Source organism: Rhinatrema bivittatum, chromosome 2 (genome assembly GCF_901001135.1).
Source record: "Rhinatrema bivittatum chromosome 2, aRhiBiv1.1, whole genome shotgun sequence".
Classification (NCBI taxonomy): Eukaryota; Metazoa; Chordata; class Amphibia; order Gymnophiona; family Rhinatrematidae; genus Rhinatrema; species Rhinatrema bivittatum.
Window position 1 is genome coordinate 112,967,025 of NC_042616.1, and position 23,118 is coordinate 112,990,142.

General features: G+C 42.3%; 1 protein-coding gene across 1 annotated transcript in view; it reads right to left on the reverse strand.

The window, feature by feature from the left end:
• Positions 1-23,118, reverse strand: part of PITRM1 (pitrilysin metallopeptidase 1) — a 206,640-nt gene that overhangs the window by 155,345 nt on the left and 28,177 nt on the right. The window contains exons 5-7 of the mRNA XM_029588546.1: positions 12,919-13,033; positions 3,718-3,814; positions 1,532-1,692 (exon numbers count right to left, since the gene is read on the reverse strand). Of these exons, the coding sequence (XP_029444406.1) occupies positions 1,532-1,692; positions 3,718-3,814; positions 12,919-13,033 (373 nt within the window). The remainder of the gene's footprint in view (positions 1-1,531; positions 1,693-3,717; positions 3,815-12,918; positions 13,034-23,118) is intronic.

The following is a 23,118-nucleotide window of genomic DNA, read 5'->3' on the forward strand; positions in this document are numbered from 1 at the left end:
CTTAAATAGATAGAGAAAACTGCACCACATTTCCATCTCTCTATACCAGGGGCACTCAAACCAGTCCTACGGGCCTCTCAGCCAGTTGGGTTTTCAGGATATCCTTAATGAATATGCATGAGATTTATTTGCATGCACTACCTCCGGTATATGCAAAATATTTCTCATGCATAATTAAGGATATCCTGAAAACCCAACTGGCTAGGGAGGCCTGTAGGACCAGTTTGAGCATCCCTGCGCTATAATCAAAGCAAAAAAGTTTTTAATCTATTCACCCCAAATGAGCAGGAGGGGTACAAACGGGTCCAAATCAACTCAATCCTCAACAGTTAGGGTTGAAACTATCCACAATAAAACCTTGAATTTCAAACATTTCTAATATAAACATATATCACTGCTAGTCAGGATCATCGGCTGCCAGTATTCAAAATGGTGCTGATAGCCTCTGTGACATAGTAAGGGCAAAGTCTATCGGCGCCATTTTGAATACCGGTAGCCCACAGCCTAAGTGCAGGAGATCGCTCCAGGAACTCCGCTGGACCACCAGGTACTTTTGGCAAGTCTTGGGGGGGGGGGGGGGGGGGGGTAAGGGGTCAGGAGGGTGGGAGGTTGTAGATAAATAACTTCAAAGGGTTGGGATAGGGTTTTTTGTTTTTTTTTTTGGGGGGGGGGGGGGGGGAACGAATGCATTTTTGACATATGAACAGATCGGGGGCCCACGAGAACGGATGCAACAGATTTGGGCCCCTACGAATCCGAATGGGACGAATCCGTCCCTGCTGCACATCCCTAGAAGAGTCCTCATCTCTTTAGCCTTTCACCATAGAGGTATCGTTCCATTCCCTTTATCATTTTGGTTGCTCTTCTCTGTACCTTTTCTAAATTCTGCTATATCTTTTCTGAGATACTCAAATAAGGTCACGTCATGGAGCGATGTAGAGGCATTATGATATTCTCTGTTTTATTCTCCATTCCTTTCCTAATTCCTAGAATTCTATTTGCTTTCTTGGCGGCTGCTGCTCACGGAGCAGAAGATTTCAATGTTTTATCAACAATGAAGCTTCTATGGCTCATACTTCTGTTCCTAACAATTACAGGTAATTAAAGTAGTCTGGTTGCTGTGTTAGGCCATTTAGATACATACAAATAAAAAAGATCAAACATTACGGGTGACAGCCCAATAAAAAAAGGTATTACAATTTCTAAATAATTGCACAAAATGGATAAATATTTAATGTGTACAATAAAACAAAAGATATCTAGCTCTGCAAATAACTTATCTAGTTGGAAAATGGAAGGAAATTAGTAATGCAATAATCTAGATATTCTGGTATAAGATTAAATGGTAATGAAAAATATTGACAACCAAGTCAGTGTATAAAGCAAGCAAGTAAGAATACATCTCCTGGGAAGGGATCCATCTTTTCAGGAACATCATTGCAAATTGATCTCAAGTTGCTAATTTTAAAGCAACATCTGTTGTGTGCAGTACTACATAAATAGAACAGTAATAACAGCAGAGGTCCCGTACCTGGCATTGCTTGGATGGTAGTGAGTGGCATGGAACTGTTTAAGCTGCTCCCAAGTAAGGTCAGGAATGTTCTGCGGGTCCCCTCCGGATACCACAGAATATGTGTGATCTGGGAGAAGCTTGTTCTGAAGTTTCTCTGAGAATATGCTCTCACAGTTGGTCTTAAACGAGTACAAAACAAGACAAACATTTTAGTAAAAACACATAAGCAAACATGCAAGAATGAAGACGGACTACCCAACAAGTATGTATTCAACTGTTATTTTTAAAGAATAAATTATACAATTAAAAAAAAAAATGTAATTTGAGCTTCTGGGAAAAACATACTACTTTAGAGAGCATATGTAGCTAATAATTAATGGATTCTGTTACAGTACATTTTTGCTAAAGTATCAAGTCTACAAAATTAGATATTTACTATAGTCAAAGTGATTTTTATTTATTTATTTTAACATTTTTCTATACCGTCGTATGGTGGGGACAGTCGCAACGGTTTACATTAAGGCACATAAAAATAATGCTAAAGTATTTTAAGTTACATAGGTGCCGTTAAGGATCGGTAACATAGTTTGCAATAATATTAATAGGTAAAGTATTAATTAATTTAAAGTCTTGCCATTAAACAATGATACATAATTAAAACCACTAGCATACACTATTTTACTTAAATAAATTACTTTTCAATGTAACATGGAAAACACAGCCATACAGGAAATCACCTTCCCATCTCCAACACACTGTTCTTGCTGTGTACCACAAAGATGTTGGAGTATTGCAAATGCCATAACAAATGCCCAGTCTTAAATGTGTGCTATGTTATATAGCAGGATTCCCCCCCCCCCCTTCCTGGAAGCACACCTAACCATTTGCTTTTCAGGATGTCCATAATGAATATGCATGAGATAGATTTGCATACATTGGAGACCCAGGGCATACACAATCTCATGCATATTCATTGTGGAAATCCTGATAATCTGACTGGCTAGGAAAGTTATATCAACCTCCATTATCTCAGATACAAACTTAAGGGGGTCATTCACCAAGCCAAGTTAGGTCACTTATTGTGCAAAAAACAGGTAAATAGCCTAATGTGGGAATAAGGGAAGATTTTATGTAGCGTTGTTTTAATGTTATGATGATGTTTGTTTTATTATGTATGTGATGTAAACCGCTTATAAAACAAGTGGTCTGGTAATTGGGCGGGTTATATAAATTGCTGCATTCAAATAAATAAATAAAAATATTGCTTTAAATGAACCCTGGCACCATGCATATTAAAAATGAGCTCATTAGCATGCATACACATACTAAAAAGCTCACCAATACTCTAAATTATACTAATAAAATAATGCATCTTGCAAATTTTTCAGCAAGATGTTATCTGAATTCAAATTAGCTGCAACTCAAGAATTGTAGCTAATTTCCCCCAGGTGCATTGGGGAGGTGGGACAGGGTTCTATTCAGACCTCCATGGGGGAGGGGGATTATTTTGGAGGCGGGTGGTGCTTACTCAGGGCTGTTTGCCGCTTTAAGTTATTGAGGCCCTACAGTCCTGGGGCCACCATCGTGCATTGGTTGGGGGGCTTTTGTTGCCACTGTATTTTTCCCTGCAGGAAAATACCACAGGGGTCCCGACTTTTACATTTTGGGGAACAAATAAACATGGGGTAACTGGCTGATGTGACACTTACTACCCTTAATCACTAAGCCTGATACTTTTATTGCAACTCCCATTGCTCTCTGCTTTCACGGAAACGTTAAGGAAAATTGGATTCAAACAGCATCAGAGGGCCCTGACTTTTACGGTCTAGGAAACTGATAAAACATGGGGGTAACCTGCACAGTGCAACAGATATTGGCATAAGCTTGCTGAATCATTTGGTCCTTTTCCATCATCATTTCTATGTTTCTATGTTAATGCAGGTCGTGGTGTGTTCCCGGAGTCACAAAACCGTAGAATCATTTACCTCTGCTTTGTCACTCCCAGGATATTTTTCCCTCAAGGAAAAATACTGAAACTTAGTGAATGACCCTCTTAGATTGTAAGCCCTCTGAGGATAAGGAAATACCTATAGTACCTGAATATAACCTGCTCTGAAGTGCCGAAAAGCGGTATATAAATCAAATAGATAACATAAAATCAGTGTTCAATTCAAGGTATGTTCTGAAAAATAAATGTAACTTACAAAGACACCCTTCATTTCATTAAAGACAACTCCTTTAAAAATCAGTGGTGAATTCAGATCAGTTGGATTTTGGTGCTCCAGTCTCCAACCTTCCTGCCTATCAAAATGAAAAAAGAATTCCAACAAATTTCAGTCACAGGCAAACAAATTAAGACAAGGTAAGTTATTTAAATACATGGTTGTGCAAGCTGCTTTTTTTTTTTTTTTTATAACAGATTTATTACAATCTTTACCACTGGAGAGTTGTACAACTGAAATAGTAAAAATATCCATTATAAAAATCAACATATCGTTCATAAAATAATTATCCTCCTAAATGCCATGGTACCATACAAGTTATCCATTAAAACCAAATCCACAAGAACCTTCTCACCAACCTCAAAGGATATAAACCTCATAAAATAAACCATAGTATTACAATTTTTAAACCCCTATTTATCAAGGCCTATTTATGCCAGCCATATTCCTCAAAACAACCTTACCCTTTCACAAGTTTCACAATTACTCTGTACCACCTGGCCTTTCTTCTTATTCTATATAAGACCTGGCTATTTGGCCAAGCCTCAGATCTGTTTAAAAGTATATATTCTCACATTAGATATGTATATCTTTGGGCAAGGCATTCCATAATCGAGGTGTGATATAAGAGAATCCTCTATTTCTGGTCTTACATAATCCAGTCTCTCTTATTGAGAGAACCACTAGACTTATCTCCATAGATTATCTCAGTACTTCCAAGGACATGCCTAATCAGTCGCTCCTTGTGGGTATTTTGATCCCTGCCCCAATAATGCTTTAAATTTGAGAAAGTTTTAAAATGGATTTGATACCTCAATGGCAACCAATGGAAGGACTTTAAAATGGAACTAATATGTTCTCTATATTTAATTTCTAGTCACTACTTTGGATTAAATGGAGATGTTTTGGAGGGTTAGGTGGAGGCTCGTTATAAATTTTGTCTTCTCTTTTTAGAATCACTGACAGGCATAATCTCATTCATCTCCTGTTTGTTCATTTTTATTTCAGAACAGTTATAAAAAAAAAAAAACCAAACACATTGTACCACAGCGATGGACAAACTCGTAAGACTGCTCCCAAAGGGGCGAAACAGATATTCTAGCTAAGGCATTAGGTACAGTGCCATGTGGGATGAAGATTCAGTTATTAAACCTCTGTGTGTCACACAGTAAAGCTGATCCTTATTGTGGAATTTCCTGCCTTTAGAACTGTCTTCTTTCTAACATCTATTTTAATATTTTCTTATGGATCTGTAGACTGAAACAATGAATGCTTGGTAATATTTTCCATGCTACTTTGAATCACCTGACAGTTCATGTAAAAGACAGCTAGCTATGGAAAAATGTGTTTCTCAACTGCTAATTTTGTTTCCTTAACTCCTTCCAGACCAGTCCAGAGCACATGGGTTTTTCTCCCCTACTATCAAATGGAGACAGAGAACAAAAGCTTCACTGCACTCTTGATACTTAAGCTACTGTGCTACCTGCAGCCTCTAGGTAGCTAACAAAGCTAAAACCAAAAACCTCCTTACTTTCCTCAAGCAGGGTAACTGGTGAAAACCTTAACTTTAACTAGAAAGGGATGAAATGCTGTAAGTAAAAACCAATGCAATGTACCCTAACAATATAAATGTAAACCAGAAAGAGTGGTCTTCATAATAAAACAGGCGAGACTAGTCTTTTGGGACTCAAAGAAAGAAAATTAACAGGTAAGAACCACATTTTTCCTTCCTTATCGTCCCCCCAGACCAGTTCAGACACATGGGATTTACCCATGCCTTATTAAACTGGGTGGGAACCTGAAAGACCTGCTAGGAACACACTTCAAACACTTCCTCTCCAGGTTCCCAAACATCCCGTCAGTAGTGCTTGGCAAAAGTGTACAACAAAGCCAAGTGACCACTCTACAGATCTCCCGAGGAAAGACCAGCCGACACACGGCCCGAAGTGCCACTTCAGCCCTAGTGGAATAGGCTCCAAAATAAATAGGTACCTCTAGGTCCTGGAAAATTTAACTCCATGCAATTGCCTCTTTAATCCAACTAGCAACAAAGGCATTTGATGCTTTCTGCCCCCTTGTTAGGGCTACTAAACACCAAAAAAATTTGATCCAAAGGTTATTTGTGACCTTCAAATATCTCAGAACAATTCTACATACATCAAGCACATGTATATCCTGAATCCGCTCTGCAGAAATGCACTGCAACCTCTTAAATGCCAGGAACTTAATTGACCGAGATAGATAGCACTGCACGAATACAAACCCTCTCCTCCGAAAACTGAAAGGAAGGATCCCTATATAAGGCTAGCAACTCTAATACATATCGCTAAACAAATAGCTACCAAAAAAACACAGCCTTTAGAGTAAAATCCTTTAGAGATGCTCTTCTGATCAGCTCAAAGGAAGGTTCACAGAAAGCCTATAGAACAAGGTTGAGATTCCATGGGGGTACCACATTCTTAACAGGAGAACTAATATACCTCATGTGCTTCAGAAAATAGACCTATTCTGGATAAGAGGCAATAGGAGAACCATGACCTTTATACCTGTAACAAGATAATGCTGCTACTTGCTCCTTAACAGAGTTCAAAGTTAAACCCTGTAGCAATACTTTCTGCAAAAATCAGAGTTATCACTGGAATGGAAGCCTGAAAAAGGTAAAGACCCAAACACGTATATATGCCACAGATGCAGACCTCTTTCTGGCTTGCAACAAGGTTGTAATGACCTCTTCTGTATAACCTTTAACTCTCAATCTCTTCCTGTCAAGAGCTAGGTCACAAGACAAAACTGCCCTTTCCAAGAAAATCAGACTGAGACAGCAGTCCAGGGAAGTGAACCAGACACAATAGACTCTCCACTACGAGGCTTATAAAATCTGCAAACAGCGATGCTTGGGGCACTCTGGGGCAACCAGAATCACCAGATATTAATGTCTTTCTATCCGCCTTATCACCTTTCTTACTAGAGGCCAGAGAAGAAACACATACAGAAGAACTTCCTGAGGTCAGAGCTGAGAAAGTGTAGAAACCTTCCAACCCCGATTCCTATCTCTAACTGAAGAACTGCGGCATTTTGGTGTTTCGACTTGAAGCAATCAAGTCCATTAGAAATGTATCCCTCCTGGACCTGATGAGAAAGAAATCTCCGCTAGCTCCCATTCCCTGCTATTTAGTCTGTGCCTGCTCAGAAAATCCACCTATATATATTTTTTTTTTAACTTTTTTTATTTGTGGATTTTCACAGTTTATACAAAGAACCAGCTTTGTATAAAAATACATGGTCAAAAGTCAAACCAAGTAAAAAAAAAAAAAGAACTACATATAATAAATGAAGATAACTAATATTGTCTTTATCCATTACATACAAAAAACAGTTTAAGGGGGGATCCAGAAAATTAAGAGGAAAAATACAAAATAAAGAAAAGAAATAGGCATAGCATAAAAAGACCATCTGTCCAATGCCCAAACTTCTCTAGATTGACGTGGGGGAGGACATTAATGGCTTCTTGGAATCCAAAAATGCTCTAAGATGCTCAGGAACAAAAAAGATGAAGCGATCTATGTTATATTTGATAAAACATTTGCAAGAGTAATGGAGAGAGAAGGAACAGCCTCTTGTCTATACAAAAGAAAAGCCCTTCTTCTTTCGTGTTACACATGAAATATCAGAAAACACATGAACAAACTGACCATGGAATAGTGAGGACATATTCCTAAAGTATTTATGCATGACATCACTACTCAAATCTTGAGATGATATAAATGAAATCAACAAGGTGGCACATTCCTAAATTCCAGGTGAAGATCTCTAAGAAATTAGTCAAATTAGGAAAACCAGACAGGATTTGAACATTAGTATTAACAGAACCTTAGGAAAAAAAATTTGCTAACAGAAGGCAAATGCTCAGAATAAAGTTTTAGAGCTTCTAGGAAGTATTTCTTTAAGGTAGTATCAGGAATTTCCCCTAAAATCTTGGGGAAATTTAATAAACAAAGATTCAAATGTCTGGAATGGTTTTCCAATTGTTCAATCCTTCTTGATACAGCATTTTGGTCCTTCACTGAGACAGACTGAAAAGTTTTCATATCTTTAACATCATCTTCCAAATTAGAAACTTTTGTTGTAAGGGATACTATATTCCCATCATATTTGTCCCCCATCTGCTCCATTTTTAATGTAAGAGTCTATCTATCTTCGAAGAGGAAGCACTTAAGGAATTACCAAATCCCGCCATCAACTCCCACAGTGAGTCCAAAGTCACAACCTCAGGACAAGCAGGGACTGCTGAGCACCCACTGCTAGATGGAAACAAATCACCCAGGGCCAAATCCAAGGGGGAACGCTGCCACATTCAAACCCACCCCAGCAGGGGTAGAACTCAAGGACAAGGGTAGAGTTGGTTGAAAAAACTGCCCCAATGACCATCCAGTGGCAGCTCCTCTCCCTGATAAGCTACCTCCAATGTGGTCACATCAGTGATCTCACAGCTGGGTGCCACGGAGCTGAGAAATGGGAGTGATCGCTGTGCTGGGGGAAGTCATTGGTCGAGTGAGCTGAGGGACGCCTCTGCTGCAAATGCTGGCACAGTTCCTTCCATTCGGGCACCATCAGGCTACTCAGTTCCCTGAAAGTTGGTCAACGAGGTGATGAAATTCATGATCAGCTGTTGGTTCAAAGGGAATAGGGTTCTGGGAGGGAAAAACCCTCACCCTACCCTTCCCTTTTGGAAGGCATCACAAGCAACATAAATAGCAAGTAGAAACAAAGATATAGCAGAGCTGCTGAGCACTGCCTCTAGCATGCTGCCATCTTGGATCCCGATCTATACATTCTTGACCCCGGCAACATGAGGCATCAACAGAACTTTCATATGCCTTTTGGCCCACCAGAGTAGTAGCCCTACTACCAGGGAAACTGCTGGGCTCTTGGTTCCTCCCTTCTTGTTTATATAAGTCACTGCTGTCGACAGCACTCATCACCTTGTCCATGAAGAGGGAATGGTAAACAGCAATGCCTTCCTGATTGCCCAAGTCTCCAACTGATTCATTGACCGGGAGGCCTCCACCACAGACCACAGACACTGAGGAGTTTATAAAAAAAAAAAAAGTATCCACCCCAGTCTAGCATACGTCATTTCTACCACCCAATCCAGGATTTCCAACTCCAATCCCCTTGATAAACTGTCCTATGACAGCCACCAAGACAACCTGGGGTCCCCCAAAGAGGAAGCCTGATGTTGGAAGCCTGGGAGTGAACAGCTATCTTCAGTGGTCTCAAATGAGCAGACACAGAGGGCAATAGATTCAGTATAGATGCCATGGATCCCAGTAACTGCAGGTAATCCTAATCGCTGAGAAATCTGTACCACAACTGCCGCACCTGCCCCTGAAGTATCAACTGACTTTCCATGGTAAGAAACACTTTGCCTACACTCATCTCAAAGTGAGTCCCCAAGTACTGCAAGCTCCAAGATGAATTCAATTTGCTTTTTGTGAAACTGATCACCCAAGCAAGACTAACAGAAAGACTACTCTGCTGACAGTGTGATGACAATCCTCCTCGAATTTTGCCCAAATCAACCAATTGTCCAAATATGGGTGCACCAGAATTCTCTCTCTACACAAAGTCACCATTTCAACCACCATTACCTTGGTAAATGTGCGTGGGGCTGTCACTAGACTAAAGGAGAGGTTGAAACTGGAAATGTCCCTCCAACACCGCAAATCTGAGGTTATTAGATGATCCCTCTAAATAGGCATATGCAGGTAAGCTTCCAAAGGATCCAAAGATGCTAGAAATTCTCCTTTCCATACTGCTGCAAGTATGAATCAAATGTTTCCATTCAGAAACCCTCAAACAGGTATTGACCTTCTTTAAATCCAATATGGGGTAAAACCACAAAGTAGATGAAATGGCACCCAAGAACACTCTTCTGGAAGAGGAAAGGGATCAGTGCACTCAAGAGAAGGAGATGATCCAAGGTCTATCTCACTAATTCCCTTTTTGCATGGGAAGCACATGGAGAGACCATGAAAGTGTTAAATATTGGACAAGCAAATTCTAAGACATTTTTTACCTCAGAAAGGACCCTCTAGACTAGTTAAGAACATGCCATACTGGGTCAGACCAAGGGTCCATCAAGCCCAGCATCCTGTGTCCAACAGTGACCAATCCAGGCCATAAGAACCTGGTAAATTTCCAAAAACTAAGTCTATCCTATGTTACTGTTGCTAGTAAGAGCAGGGTCTATTTTCTAAGTCAACTTAATTAATAGCAGGTTATGGACGTCTCCAAGGACTTATCCAATCCTTTTTTTAAACCCAGCTACACTAACTGCATTAACCACATCCCCTGGCAAAAAATTCCAGAGTTTAATGGTGCGTTGAGTGAAAAAGAACTTTTCCGATTAGTTTTAAATTTGCCACATGCTAACTTCAGGGAGTGCCGCCTAGTCCTTCTATTATCCAAAAGAGTAAATAACTGATTCACATTTACCTTGGTACACGCCTCAAAAAAAAAAAAAAAGGGACAAGCAGCCTCCTAGATGCATGAAAGAAGAGTGAAAGGACTGAACTTCATTGGAACCTTTAAGGCCTCCAGTTCTGGAACCGGTATCCTCCCACGTATTCCTCTCATTACTGCAAAAGAACTGCAGACTTGCCAGAGTACTGGAACTGTGAAGAAGAACTCTTCCCCAAATGATAACACCTGGCTTCCTGAAACTTCTGCCTGCTAAAGAAAAACTTATAATTATCCTTAGGCTTATCCTCAGTTAGCATATGAGCTTTAGATTCTAAGTGCTTAACCAACTTCTCCAAATCTTCACCAAAGAGCAGTTTACCTCAAAATGGAAGATAACCAAGCTGTGATTTAGTTCACCCATCTGCAACCCAATTTCGCAGCCATAAGTAGTGTCTTGCCAACACTGCCAACATCATGTTCCTAGCCAAACTACAAACCAAATCATACAAGGCATCTGCAGTGAAGGCTTAACCTGACTCCAGGTACTCTACATCCCTATCAGAAACCAGCTCCTCAGAATCTGCCACTGAAACTGCAGCACCCGATACAAACAAGCACGAACCATAAAGCTGCTACACACAGCCGCTCTTATCAGCCATCTCAAGCAGCTTTTTTTTTTAGATGAATTTCTCTCTTGTGAGCCTAAAAATCCTTAAGTGACCCACAACCCTCAACCAGGATTGTGGTTTTCTTCATCACAGCTGAAACCAAGACATCCACCCTGAGTAACACACAGTTCTAAAGGTATCTTCAGAAAGAGGGAACAATTTTGTCACGACTCTCCCAACCTTCAAGCCAGCCTCCAAAGCATCCCTTACTTTAAATTCCAAGGCTTTAACGGATCAATGGAAAGGGAAGGTCCTGAGGAGACCTCTCAAGCCCTCCAAAAAAGGGATCCTCCCCCTCCTGCTTGGATTCCGCCTCCATTGATCCCTAACTGTGCCAGGAGCTGAGCAATTATAGCTGGCAATTCGTCACGCCTACAAAGACAAACTCTGGGATCATCATCTTCCCTTACCAGAATGTTGCCTTTCTCCAGAGGATCCCCATCTCATCGCCAGGGATACTGCCCAGACCCCCACCCCACTCCAAATCTAAAAACAGGCTTGGGAACCAACCTTGGGACAAGACACAAGCCAAGAGCCCCTGGAATAAGCCCTTTTTGCGAGATTACCCATTGGAAGTAACACCTTTCTTTACCAAAAATGCTTTGTGCATAAGTAATACAGATTCTGGTTAAAAAAGCTCCTGTTCCTCCTCCAAGTCACAGCACCATGCAGAAGAATCCTCTGCCACAGTCTACAGAGCCCCAAGCCCTTTACACAGGAATTAATAAATCTGAGATCTGTGGAGGTGCACCATGGGAGCAGCCTTTAAACTGGTTGTCGTTCCTGCTCTCAGCATGTCTGGCTGAGAGCTGGCTCCTACAGCCAGAGGCTGTTGCTTCTTTCCTCACCTATCATCCACGGCAGAATGGCACCTCTCCGCCTCCCTCACATATATCACAGAGGCCCAACAAGATCACCCTTCAGTCTCCGCAGGCCACACACATTTCCTGCGCTGCCCAAATGCAGCCATCACTGATCCAAACACTGCACAGGAACAGAAGAAAAAATACCTGTAAATAGATTCCTCACCCTCCATGCAGTCAAAATACTCCTGAAAATAGGTCTCTGTATGCAGGAACGGTGCTACAAAAACTCATGCTGCCCAACTTCTGTGACACAGAGGCTCTCTCAGCACAGCCTTTCAATAAGTTTTTTTTTTTTTTTTTAATTTGCTTAGAGACCACAGCCTCATTGGCTATCAAACCCGCCTGACCAACGGTGAAAGCTAGAGAACCACAAGCCCCTGGTTCCACCAGGGGGATAAGTCCAAAACTGGACTTAACCCACATGAGAGCAATTTCTTCAGAACAATGTCCCACCACTGGGTAGATGCTCGTACCACCTTCTGGAAAGAGATTGCTGATGGCAAGGTAGCTTTAAAGTACCAAAAGTGCAATGAAGCTTTTGTTCTTTGTCTCCATCTGCTCGTAGGGAAGAAAAACTGATGTGTCAAGACTAGTCTGGGAGACTATAAGGAAACATGTATATGGACAGAGATCTAGTGGCTGCATTAGCCCTGGAGATTTGAAGAAGCAATATAAGTGCTCATAAAAATTTGTTTTCTATGCTTCAAGATCACCAAATACCTAGAGAGGAACAAGAGAGAGAAAAGAAAAGCCTGGCTAGAGGAAGTGCATTTGCTAATGGGTAACAAACATGCCTTTCAGCAGAGCAGAGCAGAGTAATTCATAAAACAAAATCAAATTATGTTGAAAACATATGAGGTTAAAAATAAAATATACATGAAACACTGCAAGGGGTGATATCAATTTTCAATTGATCATAAAAAGAAATCTAAAAATATTGATGTAGATGAATTTTTGCAGATTAAACAAGTGGAAAATTAGATAAGTTGGCCTCCAGGCCCTGATGTCCTGTAACTCGCTTTGAGCTTACTTGCTGGAAAAGCGTGTAATAAACTATGATGACTGGCACCAGAAATCACTTCCTGTAAATAGCACTGCAGCCTCATATAAGGACAACAAACTATTTTAAGGCCAATTGATGTGTTTAATTCAGACTAACTGCTTCAATAAAGCAGGTGTCTTACCAGAAATCCAGTTCTCTCAAACATGGGAAGAATACGGCATCCAGATATACTGACAGAAGGTTCTGAAAATCTTTTGCATTTTGGGTTGAAAATGGGTACATTGTATAGTCACTAGCTGCAATTAAAAAAAAAAAAAAAAAAAAGAACAGTTTATAAAATCTGCAGTACATTTACTCTCATTTCTAGCTATATTTACTTTGGCCATAACTAAATGTCATTGTATTACATCTAAGTACTAAGTTAGAAACCAAGAATTTGATACTTAAGAAAAAAAGTTATAAAATTTCAGTAGTCATTCTATGGCAGTCCACAAGCTTCAAATCTATTTTGGATTCCTGCATTGGGACTAAAATTAAGTACAATATAATAAAATGTAGTCAAATATTTATCTACTTTTACATAGGGGGGAATTTTTCCTTTTGTATGCAGCTCCCAAACCAACCTTCCAATAAGGCAAAAAAGATCTAGAAATGTATATTAGGAGAGCAATTTTATAATAGCTCACATAGGACTGAAGTCTGCATGTAGAAAGTACTCACAGTTTTCAGCTTCAATTTTCAAAGCAGACTTGTACATTTAAGTCAACTTTGAAAATTAGGGTTTGACATGGAACCCAGCCCCAGTAAGGGGTGGCAGTAGGCATAAATATATACATACTTTAAAAAAAAAATAAATCTAAATTACATAAATTGATTCCCCATTCCAATTCCACCTGCAGGAATATCCCATGCTAGTACATACAAAATTGATTTTGTGCAAACCTCTACATATACAACCCTCTGGAAATTTAAAAAAAACAAAACAAATTTATGTGCATTAAAACAGATTTTATGCAGATAAATGCCTTTGAAAATCAGACCCTAAAAGCATTTCTACCCTGCTAAAGGTCATTGTGAAAATGAGATACTTGGACTTTTTACAGCATGACGTTTTATTCGGTTTTCTAGATACAATGAAACTCATTCTTACTTGTTCATTTTCTTTCCTTGAGTCCTGCTAGACCAGTCCATTACACTTGGGATTCTCCTCACTCCTCAGCTGCTGGAGACAGAGGGCACACACCCTTGATGATCTCACTCTTGGCCATAAAGAAATGGCAGCTGTGGGCCTTTGCCAGCAGCCCACTGTCAAAAGAACTGGACAAGACAAAACAGGGGGAGGAGCCAAGATGGCGGTTTAACCCGGGGCACAGCTCTGCTCGCTCGCAGATTTCTTCTTAAAATATTTTCTCCATTCGGCAAAAAAAATGCCTGCGAAGAGGAAGGGGAAGATAAGGTCGTATCCCTCAGTACCCCAGCCTTACCCGGGCAGTTGATGAGTCAGCAGTGCTCAGGGACAGCACTTCATACGGGGCTAGAGTTCCGGCTGCCGGCGCGTGGAGGAGAACCCGCCGCGACTTTGGAAGAGATGTTGCTAAGCAGTGCGGGTGGCCTCTATGCTGGGCCCCACGGGGAGTCCCGAAGACGACATTCAGCCACTGGAGGTCGAGGGAACAGCATGTCTGTCTGCACTCGTGCTTACTTCCTCCTTGATTGAGAGTGAGAACGCTAATGTATCTGCACCGATGGCTACAATTTCCCAAGCTATGAATGGAGGCGAGAGTATACCAGCTATGATTTCACCAAATAATGTAACAGTTTATTTGGAAAAGCCTACTACAGTTACCCTATATTCACTATGGGAACTGATTTTGTCTATGGGGAAAAGCCTTTTAGAATGTTCGTTGAAGATTAGCTCATTGTCGCAACAAGTGGATTATCTGGTTAAATTTAATGAAAACCAGAAAAAGGAAATTTAAGACAAGATTAAGAACGTTGAGGAAGGAATACAGCATGTGAAAAAAGTTCAATCTACGATCATTCAGGATTGTTCTGCTTTGAGTAAAAATACCTTAAGACATCTGAACTTGCAAGTTTTGAATTTCCCCGAGGGTGGTAGGAGAGATTCCTAGAGTTACTATTAGAAGATATTGCCTGGAAATTTTGGGTTTTATAAATTAATCTGCACACCCCCCCCCCCTGGATAAAGTATATTTTCTGCCATCTCCCACTGGAGTTCAAGTTCAGAATCCTCCTGTGGACTTAAATTGTCAGAATATCTAGAGTCATCCATCTTTGAAATATCTGAGAGCGCCGCATTGACAATCTCTCTATATACCAAGAAAGTTTTTCATCACAGTACTAAGATCTATTTCAGGAATTCTAATGTATTATTTATTTCCTGATTTAACAAAAACCACCCAAGAGAGAAGGAAGGGTTTCTTTGCTTTACGACAGGATACCCTAGCCATTGGAGCTACCTTCTTTCTAAGATTTCCATGTAAATGTGCTGTAAAGTATAATAGAGATAGTTTCATATTTTTTTGTACCAGAAAATCTTAAAAGTTTCATAGATTCTAAGAAGTCTATGTTTCAAGCTGGTAATATCTAATTGCTTGGATATCATCCTATAATGGAATAAAAGTACTTGTAAGCTATGTGATTTCTCTTTTTGATTTCCTTGTATCTCCTATTTTGCCGATATCCTCCCCCCACTTTATGTGGTCTAATGCAGCGCTTCTCAACCGGTGTGTCACGACACACCAATGTGTCACCAAGCACCAGCTGGTGTGTCGCGGCTCCCGGTATCCAACAGCCCCAGTTATACTTCCCTTTACCTTTTTCCTGCCCCCGCAGGCCAATGGGAAGCCTCCTCCCTTCTTCCTGCCCCCGCGGGCCAATCTGAAGCCTCTTCTGTTCTTCCTGCCTCCGACTGGCCGGTGGGGAAGGAAGAAGAGGGGCAACTCATAGCCCAGGTCCGTGGCGGCGAAGAAGCCAGACCCTGTGTCCGCCACGGGCTGGAAGTGCTGAAATTAAACACAGAGGCGAGCCACAAAGAAAAAAGGCCAGCCATGCCAGGAACCTTGATAGAGTAGGGATTCCCCAAAGCAGCAGTGAGTCGCAAGCACGAAGAGGCTGGTTGTGATTCTCCTTCCCCCCCCCCCCCCCCCCCCCCCGGATGCAAAAGTGAGTGTGGCAGAACCACATTTAAAGTAAAAGTGGCACTCAGCCATGCTGATTACAGATGGGGCAATTGGAGCTCCCAGCGGCTGTAAAAGCAGGCAGATGGGGGGCCGCAAGAGCTTAGGGATATCCCGACAGCCAGAAGAAAGGTTTGAGTGCTGTGGCATATTTTTCTAAAATAAATGTTTGCTGCTTCAGTGCGACGTGTGTGTGTGTGTGTGAGGGCCCTAAAGAAGAGGACCTTGAGGACAGAGCTTCAGCAGTCGCTGCTGCTCCTGGTATGTGCTTTCAAGGGAAAAGAGTAGGAGAGTTGCTGGAGAGGGTAAGTAAAGGTGGCATTTTCAGTTTATTTTTCTTGATTGACTGCCATTTTAATTGAGTATTATGTGATGTGTCTGCTGTTTTGAAATATTTTATTGATATTTGGACAATTTGTAATCATTTTTATGAGTTTTAATTGTTTGATGGTATTCTGTTCATCAGTTGTTTTGAAACATGTATTAATATTGTTTTACAGTTATTTCTGTTTGGGGGATCTATAGCAGCTTGGCTTGCTAGTTCTGTTTTCCTTATAGAAGGTGTATTAGTGTTTAGCACCTGATTTAATATTTGTAGTGTTGCCTTTTCATAGATAGGGTTGTTATGTATTCCATAATGCAGGTGTAACTTTGTGCAGATTAGTTTCTGTGCATTATTGCAGATCCTGGACTGTGTTAGGTGCTATATTTCTCTTTCCATTTCTCCAGATTTGCACTGCATGCAGACTGGCTTTTTTTTTGTTTTCCATTCCAGTTTGTCTCCATATTTATAATGTGTGGTCTTTCTGTACTTGGTGAAAGTAGGTTCTGTGTATGTGCCCGAAGTAGGCAATTGTCAATCTTATTTGTTGTGTTTTCTCAATAGGATATGCATTAGTGGCAAATTATTGCCTTTTCAAAAGGAGGGCTATTGTGCCTGGTAGTAAAGGGAGTTTGTTTTGCTTTTACTGAGATATCAGAACCAGAATATCTTTTTTTTGCATGGTGAGTTCTATGGGTAATGCCCTAGTTCTGCTCTGCATCCATTGTTAGGGGTCAAGGGGGTTCCCGTGGATGCAGTGTATGTTTACATATAGCCCAGTGATGGTCACATGTTCAGTGTGTCCCACATGTGAGAACCATCTGTCCGGTGTATCTCAGCTGAAAAACGGTTGAGAAATACTGGTCTAATGGGTATTGATTTGTTACTATAAGTGATTATTTTCTTTGTATTTTGTTTCAATACCATTTTTCTTCGCAAAGTGGATGCTTTGCATGATTGTTGTAAAACGAATAAATAAAAATTAAAAAAAATATATATATATAAAAAGAACTGGACAAGGCTCCCTTCTTACCCCTTTTCTCCATATAGAAAACTTTTTTGTTGTTGTTCCTGGAGGTTCCTCCCCTTTCAAGGGAGAACGAAAATTAGCAGTAAGAACCAATTTTCCTTTCCCTATATGTACCCAGATCAAGCCAGACTCCTGGGATGTACCAAAGCTTCCCTAAACAGGGTGGGACTGGAAGAGTCCGTTCGAAGCACACTTTCACCAAAACCCATAGCCTCTGGGGCTTGGACATCCAAACGATAATGTCTGGCAAAAGTGTGCAACGATTTCCAAATAGCCTCTCTACAGATCTCCTGTGGCGAAACTTGCTGAGGCCACCTGAGAACGGGTAGAATGAGCCCATAGCCCCTCCGGAACAGGGCGATCTTGACAGATGTACAAAAAGCTAATAGCCTCTTTCAACCACTGCACAATTGTGACTCTAGATGCTTTTTTTGCACCACTCCAGAGTACAAAAAGGTGATCTGACAAGCGGAAGCTGTTTGTGACTTCCAGGAACTGCAAAGCAGCACGCTTTACATCTAACCATCATAACTCTTTAGATGAGGCACCATAAGAATCAAATTTGGGAAGGACAGGAGCTCCACTGACTGATTTAAGTGGAACGATGACACCACCCTGGGTAGAAAAGATGGAACCGTTCAAGGATACTCCCTCATCCAAAATCCTCAAAAAAGGCTCCCTACATAAGGCCTGAAGCTCAGAGATTCAGCAAGCCGAACAGATTGCCACCAGGAAAACCACTTTCAAAGTGAGATCTTTAATAGTCACTCGTTTCAGAGGTTCGAACGAAGGTGTACACACGCTCTCTAGGACCACATTAAGACTCAATGAAGGGCAAAGCTTCCGAACCGGGGGACACTAATGTTTCACTTCCCAAAGAAAATGCATGTCTGGATGAGCTGCCAGAGGAACTCCTCAAACCTTACCTCGAAGATATCCCAAGGCCGCCACCTAAACTCTGAGGGAATTAAAGGATAAACCTTTGCTCAAACCCTCCTGCACCAAGGCCAAAATATGGACCACTGAGGCTCGCATAGGATTCATCCTCTGCCCGGAACACCAGGCCTCAAAAGCCTTCCATACTCTCGCATAGGCTAGGGAAGTGGAAGTCTTGCTAGACTGTAAGAAGGTAATGACGACCCCTTCCGAAAAACCTCTCTCAAATGCTGCCTCTCAAAAGCCAAGCTGCTAGACAAAAGTGAACTGCCTGATCCAAACAAATGGGACCTTGGTGCAGAAGGTTCGGCTGATGAACTAGCCATAACAGTCCGTCAACTGCTAGGTTGACTAAGTCCGCAAACCACAGATTCCTCAGCCACTCTGGTGCGATGAGAATCATGTCGCCAGGGTGAAGCTCTATCAGGTGCAAGATCTTGCCTACTAACTGCCAAGGAGGAAATACATACAGAAGGTTGCCCATCGGCCAAGGCAAAACCAAGGCATCTACCCCCTCTGCGCCACTTTCTCTTCGCTGGCTAAGAAACGCAAGGCCTTGGTATTGCAGAAAGTCGCCATTAAATCCACGCATGATATGCCCCACCTGTGTGATGAGGCACATCACATCCTCTGACAACTCCCACTCTCCAGGGTCCAGATACTGCCGGCTCAGAAAATCCACTTGCACGTTGTTCATGCCCGCTATGTGGGAGGCTGCCAGGTGCTCCAGATGCTGTTCTGCCCAAGTTATCAAAATCCAGGCTTCCTGAGCCACTGCTAGACTCTTGGTGCCCCCCTGTCGGTTGATGTAAGCCACTGTTGTTGCATTGTCAGACAAGATCCTCACCGGCCTTCCCCTCACCAGGGGTAAAAATGCCTGCAGGGCCAAGCACCTGGCTCTCGTCTCTAGACGACTGATGGACCATGAGGCTTCCTCCACAGACCACCACCCTTGCACAGACTGGTTCTGACACACCATTCCCCACCCGAAGAGACTAGCATCGGTGCTGACGATCATCCAGACCGGAATGTCTAAGTCCACACCTTGACTTAACTTGTCCGAAAGGAGCCATCAGGAAAGACTGGATCGAGCAAACTCCATAAGTGGGAGAGGTAGCTGAAATTGCTCCAACAACAGGTCCCAGCAGGATAGTAAAGCCAATTGTAGAGGCCTCATATGAGCCAATGCCCTTGGAACAAACTCCAAGGTGGAAGCCCAAGAACTTGAATGTAATCCCAGACCTCAGGTATCCATTTTTTCAATCCAAGAACTTTAGCTTGCAACTTGGAAATCCACTCTTCGGAGAGGAACACGATCCCCACCCTTGTATCGAAACGCGCCCCCCAGGAATTCCAAAACCTGGGAAGGGACAAGATGACTCTTGGACAGATTAACACTCTACCCCAACGATCTCAGGCGTCAGAGGACTAATTCCACTGCCTTCCGACAAAGGGTTTCAGACTTCGCCAAAATCAGCCAGTCATCCAGATAGGAGTAAACCAGGACCCCATCCCTCCGGAGAGTTGCAGCCACTACGACCATTATCTTGGTAAACTTCCTGGGCACAGTCGCCAGTCCGAAGGGCACAGTGCAAAATTAAAAATGTTCTCCCAAAATCATGAATCTCAGGTATCTCTGATGATCGGGCTGGATTCCTATGTGCAAGTATGCTTTGGATAAATCCAGGGATGCTAGGTACTCCCCCATGTGCACCGAGGCAATCACCGAACGCAGGGTTTCCATTCAGAACAGAGAAACTTTCAGAGCCCCGTTCACCTTTTTTAAATTGAGGACTGGATGAAATGCACCTTCCTTCTTGGGAGCTATGAAATAAATGGAATGGCTGCCTGTCCCCTGGCTCCTCCAGAGGGACAGGAACAATGGCTCCCAGCCAACGCAGGTGACAAACTGTCAATTGCACTGCTGTTTCTTTTTATTGTAAGTGCATGGGGAGACCATAAATCGATCTCTTAGCAGCAGAGCAAATTCTAAAAGTATAACCTTGTTTTATCATGCTTAAGACCCACTGGTCCAACGTGATTTTGGTCCACTCGTAAAACAGAGCCAGCCGGCACCCATCACTGGAACAGAGAAGTGGACCAGCCTCGCATCATTGGGTTGATTTGGCTCCAACTCCACCTTGGGAAGAGGCATCTCTGCCAGACCTATACCCCGAAAGGACCGGCTCTAGGATGGTTGTCTGCTTGAGATCTGCCTCTGAGTACTCCCAGATGCTCTGAGCGCCCGAAACCAACGACTCCCTCTGAAGCAGGAAGGAGGAGGAAAGGAACTTTGCCATTTCGGCTTATCTTCAGGTAATTTGTGGGCCTTATTCTCACCAAGAAACTTGATCATCTCCTCCAAGTCTTTACCAAAGAGCAGTTTCCCTTTAAAGAGCAAAGCTCCCAACTGAGACTTGGATGAAACGTCAGCCAACAAATTCCTCAACCAAAGGAGACTCCAAGCCGAATCCACCGACATCATAGTAACAGCGTGTTACTGTTTCTGGAGTATCCCACTCCAGAAACAGTAACACGCTGACCGAATGGTGAAATGGAAAAGACTTCACTGGACCCTGGAGGCCAAACATGACCGGGTCCCACTGCCCCCAGTTTGGAGTCCTCTCACAGGACCTCTATGCCTAGTTCCTCCAGAACTGCAGGTATCAGAGGACCCAGCTTCACCTGGTGGAACAACTGCACCACCTTGGGATCACCACCATCGATAGTCGAGTTCTTCTATAAGGCTTGATCCAGGTCCTGATCCACCAAACCCAGATCAGACCCCGGAGGGTCACTTCCCGATCATCCGCATCTGAAGCTTCGGAGGAGCTGTCCACGGCAGGAGGCGGCACTGAGGCCCTCAGGAGTCACCTGACCCTCGTGCCCACATCCCTGGAGGGTCTAGATCTATTTGCCGGCCTTACAGAAGTTCCCTTTTCAGATATGCATTGCGCAGACTTCCTGGCCTTATAAGCTTTATGCAGCAAAAGAACAAAATCTGAGGAAAAGGTAGAAGAGGCATCCGAGTCCTCCTCACTTCCTAAAGGGGGCCCCTCAGTGCCTGGATCTCTCCCAGAGGTCCCCACCACCAGAGATAAAGGAGGAGGGAAATCCCCATCCCCTCCGTGGCCCACACGGCAGTCCTGAATTTAAATTAAATGGCCACCTTTCCCACGCTTAGCTGGAAGGAATAGTCAATGGGCTGCTGCACCATCAAGAGCCTCCCAGGCTCACAGCACCTGGCTGACTTATCTGCTGCTGTGCTCCCCAAAGTGCCCTCCCCACCAGAAAGGCATTGGAAGCACTTACCATCGTGTGAGAGACATGCGTGTGCGTTCCCACAAGCCGCACCACACGGCATGAAAAACCATGCCCGACAGCAAAACAAAAAAAAACAAAACTGCAGGCAGAACGGGAAGAAAACAATTGAGCTGCTCGATCGGGTAAGCAGCAGAGCCAGGGTAAAAATGTGCCGTCCCACAGCAGCCTCCATCTGCTCTGTTAAATGTTCCTTCTGTTCTGCTTTTTTTTTTTTTTAAACAAAAATTTTGATAAGTGATAAGTAATAAAGAAAACACTTCCTTCAAAGAATGGCTGCAGGCTCAGTCTGTCCCTCAGGGCGAGTGAACCGGGATCCCCAGTTTTCAGCCCTGTCCGGCGATAAAGGAGCGAGCTACGAAAGGGTCCCCAATCCCCTGCTTGTCCACCTCAAAAACCAGAGGGGATGGCCCCCACCAGGACCTAACAATTCCCTGGGAGGCAAGCACTGCTGAATTCTGTGGTCCAATAACCTTTTTTTTGGGGGGGGGGGAAAACTCAGACTGCAGGCTTTGCACCTCCACCATCCGCTGGAAACAGAAATATTGAGGGACTGCAGGTGGTGCCTCATGTTAAGTGGCAGTGGCAATAAAACTTTCTCTGTGTCCATCTGCTGAAGGGGAAGCAAAACCCAAGAGTCTGGACTGATCTGGGTACATACAGGGAAAAGAATGCACTATCGAACACAAAGTGAAAAAAAAGCTGATTGAGATACAAGTCAAAAGCTTACTTTATTATACAGAGAAGCCTGCAATTGATAATCACAGTGCTATTTTGCTACTCTGTTTGGAATATAGTCCTTGTACTTTCTTGCTAGAAATGTACCTTTTCTGATCAGAAAGTAATCAAAGTAATGGAACAGGTTAATGTAAAACAGATGCTGTACAAAGTTTCCTTACATATCTTCATTAATGCATATCAATTAAGTTACTTTGAGTTCCAAACTACTGATATTATTTATTTATTTATTTATTATTTTTATTATACTGAGTTTCATGATATGAATCACATCAACCCGGTTTACAATTAACAATGTGAATAACTGCAGAGAGTAACATGGTAGAAACATTTCCCAATTCGACATCAAATATAATAAGAAACTTAACAAATAAAAACATTATAACAATATTTAGGATGTGAGAAAGTTACAAAAAACAACTTATTACTTATTTGTACAGTGCTATTAAACACACATAAGAACATAAGAAAATGCCATACTGGGTCAGACCAAGGGTCCATCAAGCCCAGCATCCTGTTTCCAACAGTGGCCAATCCAGGCCACAAGAACCTGGCAAGTACCCAAAAACTAAGTCTATTCCATGTAACCATTGCTAATGGCAGTGGCTATTCTCTAAGTGAACTTAATAGCAGGTAATGGACTTCTCCTCCAAGAACTTATCCAATCCTTTTTTAAACACAGCTATACTAACTGCACGAACCACATTCTCTGGCAACAAATTCCAGAGTTTATTTGTGCGTTGAGTAAAAAAGAACTTTCTCCGATTAGTTTTAAATGTGCCCCATGCTAACTTCATGGAGTGCCCCCTAGTCTTTCTACTATCCGAAAGAGTA